Consider the following 26830-nt stretch of genomic DNA (forward strand, 5'->3'; position numbering starts at 1 on the left):
ACTTTTTAAAATGGTAAAGATTTTAAACACGCTGAACTCGACTGCTTCACTAAGCTACATTTATTTACAAGTTAGTTTTCTTTGTGCATGATTAAATTATTTAAATGCGTTAAATGGAAAGACAAAACAGAAAAAAGTAATGAATGTTTATTTGATGGGTTGGCAGGGAATTAAGGTCAAACGTAGTACTCACATACACAAAAATGATATTGGGGCATAAACATTTCGATTTTTATGATTTTCGCTTGCTTACCTGAAAATAAAAGAAGAAAATTTTAAGTAAATATGTCTCAAAGTCGTAAGCAATAATTATAAAACTGTTTCATCTAAAGCAAAGTTATGGAATTACATTTTTTGGCGCCCCTTATTCAAATATTTCAGTAAACTGCTTGATTTTTAAAGTTCTGTTGTTGGTTCGAGACGTATGTATACTGCTTACTGTGTACATTGACAATATTCCGCTAGAGGGCTATGTAAACTGCTTCGTCGCACCGTTTTGCTAACAGACATGATTGTTTAACAGTAATGTTGTTAGCATTGGTACAGTTTTAAAAAATTTTGAACACTAAGCAGTGTTACTGTAAACAGTAATGCTGTTTAACAGTTTCGACAGTTTTGAATTGATAGAGTAGGAATCACACTGCTTGAATTCATAGTTAGCTACAGTTACTCTGAAACTGTAAGAAAAAGAGAGTCCGCATTCATATAAGCAGTGCTCCGAAAAGCAGTGTATGTATGTTTACAGTACAATGTAGAATAACATATCATACAAGTGAAAAATGAGATTTTACAGCCGAAAAAATAATTGGTAATAAATGGATATATATATAAAATACAACATTGAGTTTTGATTTCATTTAAAATGAACTTTAAATGATTTACATAAAGCAAGAAAATAAAAGTTGAGACAAAATAATGTCACACTTTCAAATTATTTAGAGGTAAGTAAGTAAAATCAATTGTATTGCATATTAACAAAGTTAATTGAACAGAAATTTGGAAATTTAAAATTTAAATGGGTAAAAACCCGAAACGCAATAAAAAATGTGTTTACGTTTGTCCGCATTTTTTTGTATTTTTTTGCTAAGAAAAATGGCAACAAATACAAACAAGGCGATAATGTGCAATGCACAAAAATGATCAATAACAAAATCGAAGAGAGCACTAAAGGAAGTAGACAGAGAGAGAGAGCATGAGAAGGCGGTAGAGAAACCAAAAAGCAATAACAAAACAAAACAGACGACGATAGAATGCAATTAGAAGACGCAGATAGACAGAGAGAGAGAGAGAGAGAGAGAGAGGGAGAGAGGAAAACAAAATAATTCACGTGTGTAACAGACAAACGATGTAAGAGAGCAGCAGCGCGCGAGAGAGAGAGATGGAGCGAAGAACTCAAGTGATAAGCTTCTCATGCTCTCTCTTTCTCGCGGGGAATTGATTGACTTCGAGACTTTGTCGCATTTGTTTTGTTTTTGTTTTGCATGCTCCTTTTTCGTTTAGTCTATAATAAAAATAGCAATTTGCGCACTATTTTTAAATGTTTTGAGAAATTGTTTAATTTGTTTTATTTTTCTTTCGCTCTCTGTCTTCCACACGATTTGTTGTTTGCTTTTCGCAATTTGTTGCTGCTGTCAATCAAAGGAAAAACCAAACACGAAATAGCTAAGAGGACAAATATCTGTTTTAACACTTTTTTTAAATTAAAAAATTAGCAGGTGTTAGAACTCCACTTTAAATAAAGTTTTGTTAAATAATAATTCTTACTTTTCCCTAATGCTCAGCAAGCGCTCAAATACCCTGCGAAAGGGTATAAATAGAAAGAAGGATAGAAGATTTGCCAAAACAAAAAGAGAATTGCCGACTGAGAACAGACCCCCCCCCCCCACACACACACACACGACCACTCCCATCAATATCGCGTATACGTATTCTGTATACTCTGTATACTATATATGCACACATGACAATTTGCTTAAGCGCCTTGGCGCCAACCGACGTGCGACAAAATCTATTATTTTCTATTTTTTCACTATTTTGTGCTTGTATTGCATATGTGGTTTTAACTTGAAAGCCCCCCGACTACCAAGTTCGCTGTATTTGTGTCCATATGTCCCTCCAAATGACTGGGGAATTCGCGTAAGACAAGCATAATCGATGGCCTGCCCGCCGGTTGTCTCTTATCACAGAACCGACTTGTCTTGATACTTGATAACGAAAGAGGCACACACGAAAGACAGCGAAGAGAAAGAAAGAAAGCGGGGAGAAACACACGAGCGTGCTGCAAGCGGGCAGATTTTTAATTTCCCCAATTGATAAAAGTGTACATATACTTTTTGGTTCGTTAAAATTAAATTAAATAAATTAATTTTTAAACCCAAAGAACGATCTGTTAAGAAAAGTATATACCTTACACGTTCTTTTAATTAAAAAATACTTTAGCCTTAACTTTTAGACCCTGACCATCCTAAAAATATAAAAACGAATTACTCCAGCTCCAAAACCAATCACCTTTCACTCAGAAATGCCATAAACACAACAGACAACCAGGAAGCATTGTCATAAAATATTTACACAGTTGTAAAAATGCAGTTTGCAAATGGTGTAGCTATTCGATCGATCCACAAATAGGCGCACAAATAAATCACCAATATCGTCAAAATGCAATCAATAGATCGTTTGATGACCTCCATTTACCTTATTGGAAATTGCATTTCCTAATGGATTTGCTCTGGGGAAAATACGACTAAGAAAACGTATTTCCAATTGATTTATGCTTCCCCATCGCAAATAAATGTATCTTTGAATTTGTTCTCATGCTAATGAATGCACCCTGTGCGGAAATTAAATTTGGCAATGACAAATTGAGCGATCACAAGGCGATGTAAATGCAAATAGAAAGTACAAATAAGTGGTGCAGAACTCATGGGAAAATACGAAGAATTAGACCAGAGAATTACTCTATGAAAATAAATGAATATATAGTTTAAAACTATTTACATTCATTCAGTTCATTTCATGGCATTGTATGTCTTAATCATATTTAAATTTTCAGACTAGTATTTAATAATTCTTTGGATTATTCTACTATTTCCTGCGAATAAATATGCCCCATCAACCGGCAAGGAAAATAAACAAGCCGAAAAACATTGCAAAAAATGTTCATTAAATTTGCATTTCCTTCTATTATTTGGCGTCATCGCCGTTCGTTCGTGCAAACAATTTTATTTATTTAATTTATATTTATCTCAGTTTGTTGTCTTTCATTTGTTTCTCGTGTCCATGACAACTGCATGTGTCTTTTTCAATTCTACGCCCCTCTGTCTGTGTATGTGTGTGTGTTGTGTCTCACTGACACACAATAATTAGGCAAAGTAAATAAATTAATTTCGCATTTTCGCGCGTGAAGAAAATTAATGCGAAATTAATGGAGCGGCAAGGCGTCTACTGCTCACTTGAATCGCCCAGCCATATCCCCAGACATATAGACACATATCCATTCAATTTGCCAAGTGTTTGGTTGCAATGTAATTAGCAATTTATTAATTGCCTCTTTGGCCAACAGTGCAGCGCAGACGGCAGAAAAAGTGATTCACACAAGAGGCTGACTGAGTGGAAAGTGTAATAAAGTTTAAAAAACATATAAAGCTAATAAATAAATAATGTATCTTCTTCCTTTGATTTACAGAACTATCTTAATATACCTATGTAAAGCTAGAAGATACAAGAATTAAAATGCAAGTAAATTGAAATATTTGTGACTATACCTATTTTATGATTATGGGTATTTAAAGTGTGTTCGTATGTTCTTTAAAGAATAGCCATAGTAAGATCCTTATATTTTATGCAATCCTTTAGAAACAGACTATCTCATCGAACTTTAAGGAGTATCTAGTACTCTTATATCCATACACAATTTCTTTGCAACGTTTTTTAGTGATTTATCTTCTAGATTTTAGTTATGATGTTCAATGACACAACCTTTTAGTTATCCCCAAACTCCTTTATAAAATTCTGGAAAATATCCAATCTGCCCACGAAACTTCAAGTAACTTCCTCTGTCAATTGGCGCTTGTATTAGTCATTTTAGGTGGGTGTGTGTGTGTGTGTGTGAGGTTTTGCATGTGTGGGTGTGGGCGTTGTCATGTGAAGAAGAAACCGGTAAAAACAGCTGTTGACTGCTGACTCCACACAGCTGCTGTAAAACGACTCAGAAAAAAATAAGATATAAAAATTGGCAAACAAAGGGGCGCCAGAAAGAGAGGTACAAAATGCCACAACATTTATGGAGTTTCTGTAAGTGGAAATCGGAGTGTATGGTGTCGAGTGTATGCGAATGATGACTAATAAACAAAGAGACTCTGCACTCTGCGAAACAGACAACAACAAACAAAACAATAAAGCATCAAGCAACGGAAACTAAAAACAAAAATAAAAGCCGGCAAAATACATAACTGAAAATTAAAAATCAGCCAGACAAAGAAAAAACCGGCTCTAAAACTATACGAACATGAAGAGTAAAAATTACTAACAAATTCATAAAGCAACAACAGAGTTTCTTTTCATTTAAATGAAAAATATGATTTCATTTTTATGGCTTTCAGCAAAGTCAGTAAAGTGAAGAAAACGTTTGAATATTAAATTTTAAAGGTCCTGTTGTCAACAAAAAAGCTGTAGATTCATTTAAAGATATAACAAAATTGATAATTTTTAAAAATACAGAAATTTTCATGGGAAATTCCGCGAAATTTGCGTGGGCAGAAAAATCAGTCTAGAGAAATTCTTAGTCAGCTGCAGAAAACTTAAACAGACAAGAAACAAAATGAGACATTTATTAGTATAGAAAATCTATCTAAGCCAATTTAAATCAAGTTTAAAGTCTTAGAAATCAGTTTGCACAATACATAACACAATGTTATACTTAATTGGTACAAATGCACACAATTATGCAAATTTATAGAAGATAAGAAACAGAATGTGAAGGGAAAACAAGTTTGAATATCTAAATCTGATAATAGTGTTGGGCAAGTCATTCCGTATTTATATCTAAAAAAAAAATAGTTGTATTATCTTAAGCTATTTTATTCTTCGATAGAAAGTTGAATTTAGTGGTGAGCACTAATCTCTTAATGAACGAAAGGCATACAAAGAAGTTGATTAAATAATATGAATGGAAGTGAAAGAACGCGATTGTAAATGCAACTTGTGCTTAGTGGAACGGAAATGAAATGAATTCCAATATGGCGAACAAATAGTGTGCGTCAGTGATAGAAAATAAAATAAAAACATATATTTTCCCCCACTTTCCCAGTTCAACGACCTCCGCCTGACTGGCAAATTAGGTGCGAAAATAGTGGGAGTTGGTAGGAAACCCCCACCCACCTGAAATCCGTATTGGGTCAAAACAAATGCCTGATAAGAGAAATGCATTGTGTCACGCACATTTTTGTTTTGGAACCGCTTTGAGCACCGGTTCATCGTTCATCACCTTCTATTTAGGAAAATAGGTAGTAGGTTTCCTAGGTTTTCCATTCGCCGACATGCTTATTAAGTTTTCCTTGCCACTCTCGCCCACTTGTGGATTTCAGGTCAACCAAAAACTGCGTCACAATCAGAACACGTCAATAACATTAAGGGGGCAACAAACCAAAAGGTTTATTCACTTTGCTATACAAATATTTGTGGGCTAATATGATTATATTACAAGTTATGGATTTATCGATATCAAAGCGTTAAAAGCTGAATAAAAACTATAAAAAGAGTATTATCAATATAAAACCGTTTAGGATGTAAAAATATTGATTATATATTAAGAAAAGTGAGCCTACTTAAGATGTTCCCTTATGTTCTACTTAAAAAGGAAAAGTTTTTCCCTTTTTAGCGCAAATGTCGCCCTTAGGCGGCAAAAAGAAAAAAATAGTTGGGAAAGTGGAAAATCCATCCGCTAATTTGCACTGAGCTTTTTAACGACCTTTTCCAATGAGTACGGCCTGAACTCACGCCCCCGCAATTTGTGCGAACGATGCTAATTGTGGGAAAGGTGCAACTACTAAAAAAAGATGTAAACACTTTTTTACACCTCTCGTGTCTGGCAACTTTCACGTGCAGCTCAGCTTTTCACCCAGCAGACCGTTTGACATTTTCCCGGCGCTTTTTTATTGATTTTCGGTTCGAGTAACTTTCCAGCTGCGGCAGCAAGTGGAAATTGCGTTTCAGTTCAGTTTCGAGCCTTCCCCCAAAATGCAAATCCATAATCAACTTTCTGCGATTTGCTGTTTGTTTGTTTGTTCGTCTGTTTACCTACACACGATAGTAATAATTTCGCTTTTTCGCCAAACGTGTGCCGACTGTTATTTTTCGCTGTCAAGGTCGTTCTTCGCCGCGGTGGTACCTGCTGATCCCCCCAGCCACCCCAACTTCCGCCGCCCCTTTCCCAGTCAACACTAAGCAGTCATTTCCCTATTTTCCAAATGAATTGTGTTGTTCTTTTCGCCTATTTGTGGTCACTTTTATCAGACAATAAACCCCGTGAAAATAATGGCACAGGTGGGGTTGTTGCAAGTTAATTTAGGTACTACTGAAATACAGTAAGAGAAAGTAGAACAGTTCACTAAAGTAATTTAATCTTATTTGCAATATAATTATCTAAACATTCTGATTTGAAGCTAATCAAATAAACAATATAGTATCATTATACACTAGGGATATATAAGAAGTCTTTTGTCATTTTAGAACGAACTAGTTTTTGATTTCCACTAAAAGCCTTTTAATTTGCGGGGTATTATTATAGTCTTAATACTTTTAAAAGGTTAGTAGCTCTATCAAAAGGACCAAATGTCCTCAGTCCTACCAGCAATCTCCTCAATCTCCCCATCAACTTGGCTCGTTTGTTAGTTCGATTTTGTTGCTTTTTATTTACAACCCAGCTCCTGTCCACAAAATTGTTTAGAGAAGGGGTTTCATTCAGCCCTTTGTTTTGGCAAAATATCAAATTGAGTTTGACATGCAAACAAAAAAAGGATTAAAACGAATTCGGACAACTTTCGACATTCTTTCGATGTCAGAACATGATGAAATGAAGGGGGAATGTTAATTAATGTACATGTCCATCCAGCATTTGAATCGAAGTCGTTTCTGAAGTCATTTAATTAAGTTTTCATTGGGCGAAAATCAAACTTTTTTCAATCCATCCCAAGTGCAATTCGATTTGCAATGCCAGTTGCAGATGCAGATTTACGTTACAAAAGTTGTACGTGAAGAGATGAAGTATTTGGAAGTTTAGGTGTTGGTATACACACTAACAAGTTTAGTAACTCCTTTCAAACACTGCACAAGCAATAACTTTTATGTGGTACTTTAAGTTTTCGTAGAGATTTGAAGAGCTTGACATTTGAACATTAAATAAGAAACTAAATTGAAGAAATGCCATTTGGTGTGTAGATTTGGTGGTGATTTTTAAATGAATTTTTTCAGTTTTGTGAATCTGTATAAAAATTACAATCGAAATCTAAAGAAATTTATTGAAAGAAGTAAATCTGTCTTTTTAAGCCTTCTACATATTATCGATTAAATAAATTTCCCGAAATATTGGTATATATTCAATTTGTAAGAATTTTGTTTTAAGAAATGGCAATTTGCATTCACAGCACATAAACTCATTCAATTGATTGCGATTATTGACCCACTGTGAGAAGAAACACCAGAAACTTGGCACTTGGCAGGCGAAAAGGACGGCGAATGCGGGAGCGAGGGAGATGGCGATTCGAATGAGATGGGGACATTGTATCTCTCGTTCTCGCTATGGTGCTGGGATGCTATCTTTCGCGGACCGTAGAAATTTATGAGCAAATAAATATGCCTGATATTGTCGGCTGTTTTTTTTTCTTTTCGTTTTACTTGGTTATTTGTTATTCTAGACTTTAGTATTTAAATCATGTGCTCTGGGTCCCACACTTTTGCCCCTCGGATTTCCCATCACCCATCCCAAACCCATCCCAATGTGAGATCACAACAGCCAACTGACGTATATCAATTATATCGTTCTGTATTTTCGGTCTCTTTTTAACTGCACAGGGGTGAGTCGTCTTTTTACCACTGTGCACTCTTTTAATTCGCAATTTCTTTCTCTAAATTTGACTTGCAAATATGCAGGGAGTCAATATCCAAAGTCAAAGCCAATCATCAATCAATCAATCAGGCGATACGAGCGCTCGCAAACGGCGCCCATAAATCAATAAAAGGCGTTTCACGCTCTTTCCAGGTTTCAATTTTCAGCAAAAATGCCTACCAAAAACAAGTGGGGGGAAGTGTCACTTGTGCTGCGGCAAAAACACAAATGGCAAAGAAAGCAAAAACGAATAAATATAAAAAAAAACCCTGGGGGCCTTCGTAATCTGAGGCATTCCCTCTGCCGGCATTTCATTTCGAGCGATGAAAGTTCAGCTCTCGTCACATGGAAACACCTGTTCAGCATTTTAGTTCGCAGTTCGCACCGCAAGCACAGTGGGGCAGGTTGTGAGTCGTCAGGTTTCTTGTTCTTTTGAAATATGTTTGATAGTGATTAGAGAGAACACCACACACACACCTTGTTAGCATTCCTGCCTGGCAACAAATCGGCAGTTTTCAGTTTCGCATGGTAATGGAATTCGATTTGGGTTTTATTTTTGGTACACGTGGAAATAAATAGATGAGCAAGTACTTGAGCATTTCTAATGAATGTTTAGATTTATTTATTTAGGTTATTTTGTTTATAAGTGCACACTCATTTTACTTTCATTTTCTTAAAAAGGATTAATGCTTAAAATATATATTGGATAAAAAACACTGACAGTCAACAACTTTTTCTATAGAAAGACTTCGTTAGCTAGGAAACTGCCTTCAAAAGTCATAAAAAGTCTCAAGATAAATCTTTCCATTATGCACTTTTAGCCTTCTGGGCCATCAGTGGGTTAAACAGCCACTTCAAAGGAGGCAACAATGTTGCACTCACCAGATGCCCCCTTCCCCCCTCCACCTAACAACCCTATGAATTTTATCTGAGAAAAACAGCTCGTGGCGTTAAGTAGGAAAACAAACAAAAAATGCCAGCGACAGAGAAAAATTGAAGAGGTGCTAAAAATATTGTCGCGAAAAAACAGAAAAAAAAATTTTGAAAAATGCTGCGCAAATTTTTTTAAAAACTTGTCTACGTGAGAAGTAGGAAAAGATAGACGGTACTAAATATAAAAATAATTCTATTGCTGAATACAATATGTGAATTTTCTGTAAATAAAAATATGCACCTTTTTATCTATAATTCTATATCAAGAGAATTTTAAAATCATTTATATATATACATTTGCTCAGTGTAATGTACTGGACATGTTGGATTGGAGAGAGGCAAAAACATGAATTAAATCTAATTTATTTCATAGAGTTTAATCAACGCATGAGAAAACTGCGTTCTCCCGCTCTCCACACTTCTCTCCTCTCTCCAAAAGCGCGTGAGAGAGTTGAAATAGGAAAAAATATGCCACGCGCAGCAGAGTTTATTTTTAAACAACAACAACGCATTATAATGAAGGCAGCAACAACAACACTGATAGGCGATGTTTGATAGCAACAACGAACCCACCAAACGACCCATCGGATGGAAACACGGGGGGAGGGGTATCTGACGATGGCCGTATAAAAATCAACTTCAATATTTGTGTCTATTTTTAGACACACAACGAAGCGATACGAACGCATGACCGTTGATTGTGTGTGAGAGTGTGTGGGTTGTGCGAGAGCGAAAGAGCGCGGGAGTGTAATGCGCCGGTTAACGATCGCTTGCAATTACAACAGCAAGAACAACGAATCCAAAGAGCAATGCAGAAAATCTCTCTCATCAATATGTGCACGTATTTTGTGTGGCTGTGTGCGAGACGCCAGACAGACGCAGCAACGTCAGAGAGCGCTCTTGTTGTTGTTTTTCTAGTACCCACTATTTTGGTTTTACTGAGGCATATTAAACCTAATCGAAATATCAGAAAAATCATTTTGAGTTAGTAAGTAAAGTAGATTCATTTTCAGTTTTAAGTAAAAAAAAATTACTCTTAGCATTCCTGTAATCATTTTCAAACTATTACGAAATTAAGCATTGGAAATATTTTTTAATTTTACTGTTGTAATGCAGCAACATATTTATAGGAAAATCAGAATTAATAGGAAAGAGACCATATTAAATAAATCTTCCTAATTATTTTCCAGAATTATGATCTCCACAATTTTAATTTTAGGTTCCCAAAAGAAGCTTTTTCGAAAACATAGCTTTCTAACGTTCAATAAAGCCGAAGTGTCTAAAAGCATCGATTTTACATTTTGTTTTAAGATTTTTTTTTTCATTAGTAATAATTTTAAACTATTTCACCAGCCGGATTGGAAAGTTGTGTGGCGCCTAGGTTGGCACACAAACACTCGCCACCTCGTCCCTCGCCCAACCCCACCTTTCTCGAGCATCGAATTTCCCAAGCGAAGGTCAAGCTGTGCTTTTGGTTTCGTCCCATTTTCCGCACTCTGATGTAAACGAATTATTTCCAGTTTTTACTACATTTCGTTACTATTTACATCACAATTTTGCCCACACACACACACACACACACATGCGGACAGCGTGTAAGTGGGCAGCGCATAAGGCGAAGCTCATTTTAGCGTAAAGCGTGGCTTTTATGTAAGCAAAAGGGGGGTTGGGTGGCGGGTGGGCAAGCCCCCAATATGGCGTATTTTTTTAGATGTAAACGAGACGAAATTAAATGGAAATGCATGTTTGTATACTGTGCTCATGTTTACTTAGTTTCATGCATTATGAGGAAGTGAATGATGATTTTATCGCAAAAAGGTGTTTCGGGTTTTGTTTTATTTTATTTATTAGAAAAATATAAACGAGCATGACAAACGAGCTGTAAGCTGAAAGGCTATTATTAAATCAAGCATACAATGAATGTTTTTAATCACCAACCGAATATTTTCTAATCGGAGTTGACAAATTTGTTTACTTTTTCCCTAAACAAACACTTCAGACAGTATATTTTTCGCTCATGCAATTTTCTCAGTAAAATAAATTCGTAATGCAAGAATGACAAGAAACGTAAGTGATGATTAAACGGTTTCATTATTTAGAGATTAGAATGGTCGCATGGTTAACTCAACAATCTATGGAATTATATACTAGCTACCTTCTATTTAAGTCACTTTACTAGTTAAAAGCCCTAATTAACGAGCAATACCCCTTCTTTCTAATCTCATCTGATGTTTGGCGTTTATGGTCTGACATGCAGATACATTTGTACAATCTGTTGACTTGACAAGTTGGTGTTGCTTGAGGTTCAATTTCGGTTCGTGCAAATTCTAGATAATTTAGATAAACACAGGGTTGTGTGGAAGAATATGGCGGGTGGGTGGTGGGTGGCTGGCTCGGCCACCCGATAAGACAGAATCCCAAACGGAAGTGACACACACGCGTCTAAAGGTTCTTGAGCGTGAAATAATGGCACTGAAAGTTCCCTCTTAGTAGGTCAAATGCGTCAAAAGACGACAGGCCACGGAAAAAGCGAAACAGGCAGCAGATTTTTAGCCAAGGCAAAGTATTTAGCAAAATAAAGATATATAATTTGGCACATGTGAGACGGGCATGTATTTGACCTTGGGGCAAAAAATAAATACAAGTATTTTCCATACTTTCGCTTCACCGCACAAATGTTTTGCACAGGAAAACTGGAATTATTGGCATGCATTCTTTTGCTGCTATATATATGATTTATTACGTAAGGTATACCTACAAAATGTAGTCTTTAATGTTTTTTAGAACAGAATAATATCATGTTTAATAGAAAAGTTCTATAAATTTAGCGAAAATTGCTTCAATTTGCCATTGGGAATCCGAGCAGGAAAATGCTCGAGCAGGTGTCCGCTAATTTCTTTCTGATCGTTCAGTTCGAAAATCTGACAAACCGCGACAGGTATATCTTTCGCTGTGACTTTGACATAGATTTCACTGTCACCGTGCCGCCGGCGGACAAGCAAATGGCAAAACAAAACAATAATGACGTTTAAGAACACTGTTGAATTCCCCATATTGATTATTCCTCCTCGTCTTCCCCCCTCTACTTCATTGGCCACTTTTTATGCATACTTCTTTTTTTTTTATTGTCGATTTCGCTTGGTTTATTATAGTATACAAGTGAATCAACTTCGATCGAAGGAGAGTGAGTAATTGACAAAGCATTTCGTGGCGCCTCTTCAGCGGTTCGTTCCACCATTACGGATGTTCAGTTTTCGAGGTCATTGGAATCCAAGAAACGGCCCAACCTCCCCGATTCCCAGCTCCTGTTTCTCAATTATTCTAAGTCGGTCAATGCCAGGCACGCGTCAAGTTACCATTTCGATATATATATCTCTATATATTTACAATTATATACATATATATATATATATTTGTTGGGCCTTGCCTTGGTCGCGATTTAAGCAACGCATGAGGTAATCGGCAATCACTTCCACACATTCACTGATATACCCATATAGTTTCATGTTTCCATTGGCGGATTCGGATTGAGGCAAAGGTAAAGGTGTCTCCTTATCGCCAGCAAGTGACTCATTGCTCCTGGTTCTGAAAACGCCGATCGCATGGGGTCATTGCCTTGCGGCAAACCAAAGCCAATTGCAGTAAATCTGTCAATTGCCCACACAATCACTTGATATCCCAGAGATGAAACATAAATTATAGCAACAAAGTCCGGAAAGGAGATTCATATAAAGCTGCGAAAATGAAGAAGGAATCATCCGCATGGCAACAAACGTTGAAAGATGAAATTTGAAATTATTTAAACATGAATTAATATTTATGTTGACAAATAGCTTACATAAAAGCATTTCTTTTGAAATAATTGACGTTTTGTTGGAGCTAAAAAAGCTTTAAAAGTTTGTGATAAATGTTTATTGAAATCTACAATATCCCTTATTTGCTCCATGTAATAGAGTAAACACAAGGGTTCGTAATGAAAGAATTGCTTCAGTTATTCTGCAAGTAAAGTATTCCACTTTATCCAGACAGTTTGATTACTTCTGCCCGACTAATTGGCAGCTTGGACAAAGGCAAATTAGTTTCCAGTGTGTGTGTTGGGCAAAAGTTATGAGCTCAGCTCTTCGACGATGACAGCATTTGACCATGGGGCCAAGTGGGGCAAAAGTAGTCAATGGTATGTAGATTTGTCATTAAAGATACCTAAACACATATTGCAAATTTCAACGGAATATAGTTTATATTCCAGATGTTTGTCGGACGCAGGCAGCGATTTATTTCCAGCAATAAACGTTTGATGATTTCAAGAGAATAATGCTGATTAATCCGTGGATGTGCACATTTTCGATTGATAAATAACTTATGATTAAGTGAATAAATATCCAAGGAAAGATTGCAACATATGTTAACTGTTGATAATAGTAGCTAACTACTTGGTTACATTGCAGTTCAGTTTATGTTTCTAGGACTGACTTCAAAAATACCCTTTTGTATTCTGCAACATTTCTTGAAATTACGCTTGAACTTTCTTAACCAGTTGTAATTTATTTATTATTCAATTTTCAACGCAGAAAATCTCCTCGTCTTTTTTGTGCTTAGGTAAAGTGATACACAATTGTCATTGTTGCAACAAACCACATTGAGTGTCACTGAACAAAGACTTTCCTTTTCATTAGACAGGGCTCAAACTGGTTTTCCTCTCTCCTTTTCCTTTATGGCTACTTGTCCACGGTAAGTGACGTAAGTGGATGGATACCCAGGGTAGTGGGGGAAAATGTGGCAAACCATGGGTGAGTTGCCCTTGGGCCCAGTGCATCAATCAGTTGCTCTAAAAAAGAAAGCATGGACAAATTGTCTGGCCAAAGAAGACGAGTTGCAGTGGAAATAAATGTGAAATGAAGATGGAGCGGTAAGTTGGGGAAGTTGTCAAGTGCAGGCCCTTTTCGTTCTTCAAGTTATTGCTAAGCCGACAAATGCAAACACGAACAAACCACTTACAATGCCGCACATATGGGAAGCCATTACTCATACGACGCATTGTCAGCCCCCCCTGACCAACCCATGAAATCCCCCCTCTACCCAGTTTGCCGGCTATTTTTAATACCCAAGCCACATAATTCATTGTAATTTGCCTTTAGCTGCCACAGTCTGCCCCTTTTCCTTAACATTTTCCAGTTGCATTTCATTGGGAAACAAAAAAAAAAAGGAGAGACGATCGTTCTGAAATGTGGGGAGTCACAGAAGGGGGCGTGGTTGTGAGGGGGTTGCAGGCACTTCACACGCAAATGCGCAATCTGCCAAGAATATAATATACACATATCATTCGTATCTGTATCTGTATCTGCAGCTGCTTCTGTATCTGTATCCACACATGTTTCACTTGCCGCCTTGACTTTAGTCTCTCTCTCTAATCTCTTGGCATATGCTCAATGTGTAAACTAATGAAAAAGATCCCCCATTTTTGTATGCATTTCACTGGTTTAATCACATGCAAAACCCCAAATAGTGAGTCACCCAATCAACTTTTTCTATGGCAAACAAATTAGTCATCAGCCTCATGGGGGTACCAATAAAAACAAAATTGTCACCAACTTTTAGCTCGAAAAAAGTTGGTCAATGAGTTAGTTTTGAAATACTCTAAAAAAAAAAAAAACATTTCGATTGACCGAAAAGACGAATGAATGCATTGAATGAACAATGAATGAATACAAATAGCAAATTAGCTTTTCATCATTTAAATGCATTGAAATGTAATATAACAAATATATGATCCAAACTTAAACGAATGCGTACCAATAATACAGGCCTATGGAGCCTTTGATGTAAATTGCATTTTAATTAAAATGCCTTTTTAACACTGAATTTCCCGTTTCAATTAGGTGCATCATAGCAGTAAATTCGTATTTTCGCAGTGTAGGGCAATTGAGTAAACTGTTGTACGCTTTAAAACGAACTTAATTAAAGCGACCTTTTGTGTCACGTTCATTTTGTTGTTTCGTAGAGCCACCGCCCCCACAAAAATACACCGATCCGCCCTCCATTCCCCATCCCCAACCCCCTCCATTCCACAGCTTTCCCATTCCAGTTCCTGAAAAATGAAAAACAGTATATGTACACCGCTTGCTCGCTTTCTGCGCAAACATTCCATGGCTAATTTCATTGATGAATTTTTATTAAATAAATTATTATAATGAGGTTTACCCTCTATTAGAGGTCTTTCCCTCTCTTTTTCTTTACGCTTCCCGCCTAAGCAAGCAATTCCAGCAAATGGACGTAGCAAATTTGCAAACAAACAAAACTACGAAGCACAAAAAAAAAAATAAAAAATAAAAAAAACTATAAAGGGGCAACAACAAATTATTTGAGTGGCGAAATTATTTCTTGCGACCGAAAGAGACGACAAAACACAATGAGAAAGAGAGGCGGCGCGTGTTGGCACTTTACCAGCTCGAAATGAATCTGAAACTAGCCCTAGACGATAATATTCCAGGGAGGGGAAGGGGGGCGGTCAGGGGGGATGGATTGTCAGGGCAGCGGACAGTCTCAAAACTTGTTCAAACTACGTTTATGCCTTCTAAATATAGTCGAATGCAAAACAAAGGCAAACCTCGGCTCTGCCCATAAATAACTTTCGGTACGAAACCTCAGTCTTTTGAGTTAATTGATTAGGCTAGCTCCCCCCTCTCCCCCCACACCCATTGAGAAACGTAGACACAGCGGCAGTTTGTGTTATAATCGTGTAAATATTTGATCAGCCCAATACTATTTGAGATAAGACGTCAAATATGCCAGGTTCTCGTAAATGTGGAAAAGCCGCCAGGCCAACAAGTTTTTTGTGAATGAATTTGAAGAGGAAAATGGAAAAGTCGATAAGATAGCGCGGCAAATACATTAACCCATTGAACTTAATACTTTTGATTTCTTATAGTAATTTCGAAAACAGCAGTAGAAAACCCTGACTATTTCACATATATATTATACACATTTCAATAGGAGACAATACTCTATAAGTGACATATTTCGCTTGTGACTCACCTTTCAGTCTCGGACTCTGCATTTGGTTGCTGTTGTAGCTGTTGGATTTGCTGCTGCGTTGCTGCCGATGTGGCTCCAGTTGCTGCTGCTGCTGCGCCGGTCGCAAATGCAGCTGCAAGTGCCGCGGTCGCCTGTTCATCGGTCAAGGTCAGCGCGTTTGTTGTTGCCTCGCCGGTGGCCACAACATTCGTATTCGTTAGGTTTAGATTGCTATTATTGGCACTAGCACTCGCGATATTTGTTGGCGGAAGCGGTTGTTGTTGCGGCTGCTGCTGCTGCTGCTCCTCCTGATGTTGCTGCTGCGGCTGCTGTGGCACCATCAATTGCTGCGGATCGGCAATCGTTGAGGGAGCACTCTGCAATTGCAGCGTGGGAATCGCTTGCGGTGCAGCCACCGATGTTGCTGCAGTGCCTCCTGCGGCTGCTGCTGCTGCTGCTCCTAGATTAGGCTGCTGCTGCTCGTAGCTGGTCATGTGTGATAACAGCGGCATTGTCTGACCCTGGCCAGTGGTTACCGCTGCATTGGAAGTGTTTGAAGTCTGTTGTGGTGGTGGTGCAGCCACTGCAGATGTTGCATTTCCTGCTGCTGCTTGCTGAGCTGTAGATTGCTGTGGGGTCTGCTGCTGCTGCTGTTGTGGGTTAAATGGCTGTGGGACTATTCCATCTATCTGCGATGTTGCTTGCTGCTGCTGCTGCTGTTGCTCCAATTGGAAGTTGGGCGACTGCCCGGCAGCAACAGCTGCGAATGTGGGTGTGGCCTGTGGCGTTAGTGGTGCTGGGGATAATGGCTGCTGCTGCTGCTGCTGCTGCTGCTCCACGTAGCTGGTGCTCAGCTGCGATTCTCCAGTTGCAGCTGCAGCGCTGTTGTTGTTGCTGGCCGCTCCACCAGCAGAATCACCACCGTTTTGGTAGTTGGGATAACCTCCTGCCCCTGGCGGCACGTCCATAGCGTCTTCGCGCTGCTTGAGCTGCTGCAACGTTTGATGCAGTTGCATCGCCGCCGTGCGCGCATAGTCCATGTTGTTGGGGTCACCGGCGGGATTTGGTGAACTGGCAGCATTGGCATTGACGCTATCGAAGATTTGCTGCTGCTGCTGTTGCTGCTGGGCAAGCAAATTGGGAGACAAGAACTGTTCCATGATGGCGTTGTAAGTAGTGGCATGAAAAGAAACGAGCGGAGGACAGACACAAATAGATTGTTAGCGGTGTCCCATGTTAAGTTTCTTAAGATTAAAAAGAAGTTCGCAGAACATTTCTACGATTTCAATATTTATTTTAATTTAAGTAAACAACTGCTACTAACAACAATTAACTGTAAAGTAAGCAAGGGATTTACTTACCTCGACTGAGGCATTAGGACTTCGTGTTACCGAGGAACTGCGACTCACTAATTAAACGAAATAAAGGGAAATTAGTAACCCAATCCGAGCATTTCTCGTGTAGAAACTAACCATTGCGAAGAGCCACGGGCAATGTCTTGGTCAGGGCGTTGCCAACTATTGTTTGTTGTTGTTGCTGCTGCTGCTGCTGTTGTTGCTGCTCGGCATAGTTCCAGTTGGCATCGGTCGAGTTGGCCTCCAAATGGTTCTCGTTCAGCTTCTGGGTGGGTGGCAGAATCATACTTTGGGTGGTCTTGTGGGCCGGAGCCTCAGACCCAGCGGCAATACCTGCTGCGCCGCCATCTGTTGTGGCTGCGTGCGCCTCGGAAGTAGAAGAGCCAGTCTTTTCGTTGTTATTACCGCCATTGCCCACACTCGAGTGATCCAGGTAATCCATGCACATCCAGCGGCCGCGCTTAAACGGCTCCGTGGACTCAATTTTGACCACCTTGAACCGCTCGCTGCGGTGCTGCGTCTCCTTGATGTCGTCCTTCTTCTTTGTGCCGCCCGGTGTGACGGCACCGCTCACCACATTGATAATGTTATCCGACACATTGACCTGGACATTCTGGATCGTCTGGCCCAACGAAGGGGCGATGGGATCCACCACGACAAGGCCGTATTGCGAGCTAGTCGGTATCACCGGTGCATTGGTGCTGAGGGCATTGTTGGCATAGTACACCTCCTCCTTGGAGAAAGTATCTTCCGACATGGAGGGCGTCTCGTTCTCCAGGTCCGTTATCCGACTATTGTCATCCGTGTGAGATTCGTCCAGATCGTCGGCCGACTCGTCTCCAGTATCGCCGGCAGCATTCAACTTGGGATGGCCCACCGTCACCGAGGTGATCTCGAATGAGGAAGTCGTCTTTGGTTTGCGATTGGTGCCACCAGCGGCGGTCCCCGAGGAGCTTCCACTGCCGCCACCACCACCACCAGCTGAAGCTGATCCACCGGCAACGGTTAACGAGGCATGGCCTTGGCTAAGGCTAGTCTGTTGCTGCTGGTGGTTGTGATGCTGGTGGTGGTGATGATGGTGATGATGGTGGTGATGTGGCTGATGGTGATGACTGCCTGCTGCAGCGGCAGTGCCAGTTGCAGCTGCCGTAGCTGCTCCGCCCACCCAACGTGCTCCATTATTGTTGGGCGAACTGGCCTTGGTGAAGCTGTTGTTGCTGCTGCTGCTGCTGTTGTTACTGCTCACCAGCTGCTGCTGTTGCTGCTGCGGTGTCGAATTGCTGCCACCACTGCTGCTGCTGGACTTGGGTGCCAACGATGTGGAGGTGGATGTGGCCAGGCTGGAGTTACTACTGGCCCTGGACACCGTTGTGGGTGTCGCTGCAGCTGCCAGGCGACTCATCGAGTTCAGGCGCAAACTTTCGCTGGTGGTGCGCTGCAAAGCCGAATTGCTGCCGGCATTGTTGCTGTTCTGATAGATGTTGCTGGGTGGATAGCACACAGCGAAGTGATGGTTGCTGGTCAGCGAGCTGACCTTGGTCAGCTTGCGGATGTTACCGCCAGTGCCACCGATAGTGACTCCACGGGATGGTGTCAGCATCGAGTTCCTGCGGACCGGATTGTTGCCAGGTCCGGCATTTGAGGAAGCCGGCTTAAACTTGGCATTCACCGTGCGATCGAACATGTTGCTGATGCTGTTGCGATGTTGTTGCTGCTGCTGCGATGTTCCGCTGGTTGTGGCTGCAACTGTTGCTGCTGCTGCTGCTACTGTGGCTGCTGCGGCTGATTGCTGGCGTCGCAGCAAGGGCAGTGCTTCCTGGGAATTTTCGGGGGATGAGGCCTGCGAGTTAGTGGGCGATTGGTTAGCTAAGACCGATGTGGTTGAAGCGGCCGTGACTGATGTGGTGGCTAGTGGTTGCTGATGTTGCTGGTGTTGCTGTTGCTGCTGATGTTGCTGTTGGTGACCGGAATCTTCGCTGGCCGCACTTTGATTCTCGGCCATAATCGAATTGGATTTCAGCGTGCGCAAAGTCTTTAGCAAATAATCCAGGATTGCTAACGATTCTTGGATTATTTGGGGCCACGGAAAAAGTTATAAACTATACCAACTTGCGGTTAGTTTCGGTTTTTTTTGGGTATCCACTATGGACTATGATGATACACTATGTCGTACAGCCTTAGTTATTAGCCTGTTTAATTAAGTTCTGTCAGTTGTTGCATTAGCTGCTGCACGCCTCCCAGTTCGAATGCGATTGTTGCACTGGCCAACCGACGACGCCGATGCATAATAGCGGTTACCGTTGCGTTGTCAGGTGCCACTGACTGCCAACTGATCCAATCTGATCCGTAACCGTCCCTTCTATAGGGTTCCGTTCTGTTACGATCCGATACGATACGATCCGATCCGAGGACTAGCGACGTTCGCGACCCGACGCGACGCAATTTGAACCGACCGACCGACGATGGGTAATGCGAAACTCTTGACAATTACTTTAATTTTTCTTTATTAATTTGTGTATCTTATTTGTGTTTTGGGGGGAGTTGATTTAGGTAAATTGTAATTTATTAGGGCGAGGTGGTCTCTTTTTGTGTTGCGGGCGGCTGGTGGGCGGTTATAATTTGACCTTCCGCGTTTGGTTGGCTGCTGCTGCCGCTGCTGCAGCATCAACATCAACAACAACTACAACTACAACAGTGTGTGGCACACCGACAACAACAACATCAGCACTGCTCACAGGCGACAGCGCCATCTAGCGCTTGACTTTGTTTAGCGGACGTTTCAATTTTCGAAACCAACACCGACTCACACACACACTAACACATAAGCAGCACACACACTCACACACACGGATCTCTCACGTACAAGTACACGCACACGCGCGCGTCGCCTCACACACACCGGTGCATGTGTACAGCACAGCTGTTAATCGAATCAATTCGATTTGATTCAGTTTCTGCAGTTGGATGTTTCGTTTTCGAAAGTAGGCTTGCTTGAAAGTGGTTTCTAAACTTGGTATCACACTTAAAATATTTCTTAGAAATTATGAAAATATTTTGGTGATCTTGGTTAACTTAGAATTTCTATTCATCTACTTCTATTCATAAATTTGTTGCACTTCTCCACTTTGTCGTCACACGGTTACGCATAGGTTTTCAATTTGTTGGTTTAATTCGGCTTTATATTTATCGTAGAATTAATCAATTTCATCGGTTCAGTTTTACTAGCACATTGCAGTAAATTGTAGAAATGAAATCCTGTAAAATGGCAGAGCAGAAAAAGAAAATACCATTAGAATTCATTTTAATTAATATGAGAGCCAGAGGTACGAAATTCGATAAAGAACAAACATGAATAGTATTTTTCATTATTTGTTTATTAAATTAAAAGCACACAAAACGACGCCAAGCATAAAGATCGCGGAGGGGGTGGGGGTTAAGTGGAAAATGAAAGAGGTAAATAATTGCACAGAGCAACACGACGTATACGTAATATATGAAAGAAAAAACATTTGTCATCAGTTCGTTTGGGCACTTAAAAGCATGAAATTATGACGAAAAATAAATAATCTTCCGTTCAATAAAGTGTACATTTCAATTTATTTGAAATTATTGCCCGGAATAAGCGAAATTTAAGTTTTAAAAAGTAAGATGAGCCTGACTTCTACCTGAAGGGTGCACATAAATCTAGTGACCAAGCTGAAAAACTAACCAAAGAGCTCAAATTCTACTCTTTATTATTCCCTTGAAGTTAACCTTCCGGCTACTGTGTATTGGCTGATTTTCTATAAGTATCTAGCTAAATTTCATAACTGCGTAGTTCACGTTCGTTTATTATCATCATCACGATGATGTTGATGATGCTTTTGTGTGCTTTTCATTATTTTTTGTTTCGCCTCAGTTTTTTTTTATTATTGATTTCATTGAGTTGTCGGTGTTGTGGGTACGTCGTAGTTTTGTTGAATTAGTTAAGTGCTAAATTAGGGGAAGGAGATTTTTACGGAGGGGGTTCCCTTCCGAACCAGTGCGAAAAAAAAGAAGCCCAATGTTTGTTTGTTAACACTTTTTAGTCTCCTTTCCTTTTTAGCTGATTGTATTATTATCTTTTTCATTCGCAGTTGAATATTCAAATATTTATTTGCTCTCGGCATTGATTTTTTCGCCCTCACTCATTATTTAATCGATTTCTTTTACGGAAATCAGAAATGAGTCCGCTAACCAAAGAGAAAGAGATAAAAAAAGGCAGCCCGCAAAATGATTCGCAAAAAAAAAATTTTGCCGAAAAAGTTTTGCAAACATTTTTGGGCACACGCGCCGTTTTTTTCCGCACTTGTGTTGGTTAACAACCGTAAGCTTTTCGACGATCATTCATAAATTGCGTGGACTGTTTAGAAGAGAGTGTACTTGTATATGTAAGTATAGTGGGCCCTCGATAAGGACTCATGATTCACAATCCATTTTTAAAGTTTTCGAAATTATAAAATGATTTTGTTTTGGTCTTATACGAAACTAAGAAGAATATCTAATAGAATATTAAACTGTTTAATATTCAGGCTGATCTGAATCTTCAGCTAACATACATATTGATTAATATGCAGACTTATGAGTGATTACTGTAGTGACGTTTGAACTCTGCGTGTGCCCTGCCAGAAGGCAAAGTCAAGACCTTGACGCTGCTCTTTTATTCTTTCTCTCTCGGTTAATTTTGTTTTATTTCTTTTGCCTAATCGAGTTATAAACGACGCAAAAAAATCTGATTATTCCGTGGCTAGAAGAGGAATTAGTCGAAAAAAAGAGACAAGCAACGAAACGACCAAACCAGAAGAACAACTGAACAACAAAAAATCAGTTATAGGTCAACATTGATCGTAGCACTCTGTCAAGGTGGGTATTTTTGTTTTTGTTGTTTACTTTTTTTTTTTAGTTTTTTGCCTGCTGTTTGTTGGCGGTTTAAGAGTCTATTGGCCTTGTTCTTGAGCCACGCAGGTGTTGGCCAAAAAGCTTCTTTTCTTCTTTCATCAATCCGAGCCAGAATACCCAACCCATCAGGAACCACTGGAAGTGGAGTATTCATTCTTATAACTCATCTTCTGGACAATAAACTTGGGACCCCTTTTAACCCCCCGGCAGTCAATAATCAAAGTATCGCTGTAGGCACCAGATTTCGCACACAAACAAATCGGCGAATGGATAGGAGGAGGAGGAGGAGGAGGACTTCTGCCTCTGCTCACTGCCTTCCTCAATAGCAAAAGCAACAACAAGGAGATGGGGTGAAAAGAAAATGAGAACTAAAAGTGCAGACAAGAAGCAAGCAACAGAAGAAGAACTAATTGCAACGACAAAGCATAAAATCGATGGCAAGCCAACAACAACAACAAATGTAATGAAAAGCAACTACAACAGATAGTACAGAAGGCAAGCGCGAGCGAGAGAGAGTGAGTGTGAGCGAGCGAATGCGCGTTGAGAAAATTGCAATCGGAGAGCGGGAGCTGCAAAAGAGCGAGAGCAGCCTGTTGGCCCCCTCTGCATCCTCATCCACATGCTCCTTCCATCCAACGTGGGCGCCTACAAGTGGGCGGGACGGGGTGGGGGCCGCATACCAAACATACCGCAAAAGGAGAGCGGCTGCTCGCTCGCTCGCTCTCTCTCTCGGACAGCTGCCGGTAATCAATATTGATGATGATAGCAGCAGCCGAAGAAGATGAAAGGCAAAAGGAAAGGTGTTCCGATTGTTCGCAGTGCATCAAAGGTAAGCCAGGACACATTGGCAATACAAAATACGATAATAAAATGTACTGCTGCTTCCTCAGCAAAACCTTATCAAGTAACTTTAAGGCTATCGGTTAAAAACAAAAATATTGGATATAACAAAATAGCAAGGAATAGAAACAATAAATAAACGGATTAACATTCACCTCTCAAAAATCCTCCAAAAAATTAAAGCTATTTCTATACCTTGCTGACAGATATAAAACTGAACTTTAAGGACACCAGAGTGTTAAATATTGCATAATGAAAATTGAACCCAATTAATAACTTTTCAATCAGTGACTTTCCTTTCCTGTCTTTCACCCACAGGAACTTCCCACCTTTTCTTCACTCTTTTCCTTTCCGCAAGGAAATGATTCACAATGCAAAAAAATGGCAAGGGAAAAGGAAAAGAAAAACGAAGGCGTTGTAGGAGGAAGTAAAAGAACCCGAAAGAGCGAGAGAGAGCGATGTATACCGAGAGAAGGCAATGAAAATGTTTATCAAACGAGAAAAGAGCAGCGACGAAGATGAGGAGGAGGCGGCTGCAAAAGGAACAACAACAAGCTAGAGATTACAATGACAATGCATCCATGAGATACTCAGATACAATTGAAATCGAATATAATTTCTCAATTGAATTGAGTCGCAGAATGTAAATAAAGCAACAAGACATCAAAGAAAATTGGTGCAAATAGGTGTTAAATGTACCGAATGTAACAATACCCTAGATAAAATAATTCGTTTAATTTTTAGATGGTTTCTTTGAAAAAGCTAACCAGTTGCTGAAAGATTGGTACTTTTCCGCATAGCAATCAACCCCGAAATTCCTACATTACAAAAAAGTTGCGCTGATTGAATTCTGGTTTGGTCGACGTGACTGTCTGCACACGCATTTCTTTTATGCAGATAGAAAACAAATGCAAATACCTATAAAAGTAAGTCTGAAAACAATCCAAACATTTCTGTGTTTGTGCCATCGGCCGTATCAAAGACTTGGCAGAAATCTGAAGTATATCCGATTCCTAAACGCAAACATATAGTCCAGTTATAGTTACAAAATGGTGCAGGGTGAGCAGAAAAATTTGCCACGCGGCTTGACAAGAAAACCGATCTGGCCTGAGGTTTATTTTGTTTTGCTTTGAAATCGGAGATGCGTCAAAAGGGATGATCATTATGATCGTGAAGATACTGTAGTTGGTTCAAGGGCATTCAAAGCTAATCAGATTTATTCATTTCAAGTTGGTACAAAAAGGGTACTCATACAGAGTGAATTTAAATCTTAGTTCATAAACTAGAACTTAATATTCTCAGAAATGTTTACTAACGTCGGTTACTTTAAGAGGAACCTCAAGTGAACTGAAACCTACGTATACAAGTAAATATTATACAAATGTCTGGTTTGTTTTTGCATATGTACTATTATTGCACACCGCTGTTATTTAATACGTATCCATAAATCTAAACACTTGTGTGAAATTCGAGTTACCGTTAACCAAACAAAACACAATTTTTTATATGAATTTCTACTAAAAATCACATATGAAAAAAAAAATTACCCTATAATATCGGATGGCAAATAAGCAGAAAATTGCAAAATGGCACAAAAACAAAACTAACACTTGACTAAACAATCAAGGCGAAGCAGAACAGAAAATAAACAATGCCGGGCCAGCTGACATTATAAACAAAGGCAAATGGCACATAAAATACAGTAGAAAACGAAGGAATATTGGAGTTAATCAAATGCTTGGCCAGCTGTTTTGGAGAAATGGGAATGGAAAGAGGAAATGGGAAAATCTAAGGTACAAAGTGCAAGCTGCAACAACAACTGAGCGAAAGTGAAGAAGCAGACCAAAAGGATGGGCACACACGCTGACACACACACACACACACACACACACACCAACAATTACGCGACTGTTTTGCACTTTTGTTTCATTGAATTTCTCTGATTTTTCCTTCGTTTTGAAACATGTTTCCATTTGCTTTGCTTTTTTATTTGTTACTTTCTGATCGATTTGTTGCACTAAGAGGCAAACCCCTCTCTTTTACATTTTTACCACACTTACGCGTATGTCAAACAATTTAAAATTACTATGTTTCTCAACGTAAAACAACAAACTAAAAACAAGCGAACGGCCACGATTTTAATTTGGATGGGATATTAGTTTTTCGTTGCGTTTTGCTAATCGGACAAAAGGAAGGTAAATGACAGTTTTGACAGTTGGCTGTGCACAAGCAAAAAGCGGAGAGCACTGCGAGAGAGTCGATTCGGAGAGCGCGAAAAAATGAGAGCGAGAGAGGGAGAAAGAGAGACGTATTAAATAAACGAAAAAGCGTGCATGAAAAATTGGCAAAAAAAAGTTTTGTGCAAAAAAAAAGTGAAACGCCGAACTGCGGAAAGCAAACAATCGAATTCAACAATTTTTGTTGCAAATTTTAACGCCAGGGACTTTTTTTCTTTTTAGTTTTCCTGGCAAAGGCGGCTCACACCCACACATACACAAACTCTCTCTGTCTCTCTTTCGCTGCCACTCTCTTTAAAATCTGCAGAGAGTCGGCAATCCACAATTTTTCGTTCTTTCGATTTTGCACATCTCTCCGCTTGTCACTTTACTTTTCGCAGCTCTTTGGCTTTTTGCAAATAAATTAATTTTTCAGCGCACATATAAATTTTCCATCAGTGCCATTTGTGCTCCGTTTTCTTATTCAATTTACACGCACACACAGCCGCGGCAGCAGCGCACACACACATCTCTACATCAGCTCGCTCACACACACAGCGACGCACACGTCACACTCATACACTCACACGCACGCACATACACAGTTTTTTCTTCGATTTTGCGCTAGCTCTCGCAGCCTTTTTTCGCTTTTCCTCCTCGATTTCAAGGGCGGCGCGAGTTAAGCGATTTTGCAAAACGTTCGCGGCGCGTTCGATTTGCGTTCTTTTACTTTTTAACCGTCTGCAGACAGCGAAAAAGACCAACAACTTGCCTTGCGTTTTTGTCCCAACTCAAAATGCCAATAAAAATATAATATCAAATAATAATACCAAATACTGAATACGGGATTTTTGGCACATATAGCGGTCACTCTATGCTGTTTAAAACTGATATTCTAGCATTATTTGGTTTGGTTCTATGCTAAATACAACTATCGATTGTTTAGTTCTACATGCTGACGAATGTCGTGCAATATACGATATCGTGTAAATATCGCTTAAAAATCGCTAGCGCAACGTAGGCGCTCGTTTTTCCATTTTTCGAAAATGGATTTAACATTAACATATAATTTTAGAACTAAAATTTACTGATGCGATTGCACCACTCTACTTTTATTTGATTGTTGTAGGATTTTTTTTTATATAATGGGTTTATATAATGCCTTTTATATAACGTCGATAATAAGTTCTGGTCAAAAAATGTAATTATATTTATTTTTTATATCATATCATATCTATCAATTTCATATAATTTATTTAAATTTCTTATTTGCAAAGTAACTGCAGTAGTGACCTTTTTTGTGTCGAAATAACTCAAAAAATCGTTAAACAGATCTTACGTCGAAGTACCGAACCAACAATTTTACATATACATACATTTTACATTGGTTCGCTTCATAGCTAATGATTTTGAAGCGAATTTCAAGGAATCTAATCTAAGCGAGTTCAAACGAC

At 39.4% G+C, this 26830-nt stretch overlaps 1 protein-coding gene and 1 long non-coding RNA gene across 4 annotated transcripts in view; one reads left to right on the forward strand and one right to left on the reverse strand.

Annotated features, from left to right (window-relative positions):
- The window catches only part of LOC6617753 (protein bunched, class 1/class 3/D/E isoforms), an 89872-nt gene extending 63786 nt beyond the window's left edge, over positions 1-26086 (reverse strand). The window contains exons 1-4 of one of the 3 annotated variants that reach the window (XM_032720654.1): positions 25978-26086; positions 17521-20658; positions 17410-17456; positions 16070-17199 (exon numbers count right to left, since the gene is read on the reverse strand). In XM_032720654.1, the coding sequence (XP_032576545.1) occupies positions 16070-17199; positions 17410-17456; positions 17521-19405 (3062 nt within the window). In that variant the 5' untranslated portion in view covers positions 19406-20658; positions 25978-26086. Of the gene's footprint in view, positions 1-16069; positions 17200-17409; positions 17457-17520; positions 20659-25220; positions 25241-25977 lie in introns of those variants that run through there. The other 2 variants (XM_032720655.1, XM_032720660.1) reach the window with 2 other exon arrangements.
- LOC116801413 lies at positions 23060-23885 on the forward strand. The gene is made up of 2 exons (XR_004361994.1): positions 23060-23149; positions 23479-23885. It is a non-coding gene; the product is annotated as an uncharacterized LOC116801413 (long non-coding RNA).
- Positions 26087-26830: the final 744 nt, after the last annotated feature.

The sequence above is a fragment of the Drosophila sechellia genome, chromosome 2L (genome assembly GCF_004382195.2).
Source record: "Drosophila sechellia strain sech25 chromosome 2L, ASM438219v1, whole genome shotgun sequence".
In the NCBI taxonomy this organism is placed as follows: domain Eukaryota; kingdom Metazoa; phylum Arthropoda; class Insecta; order Diptera; family Drosophilidae; genus Drosophila; species Drosophila sechellia.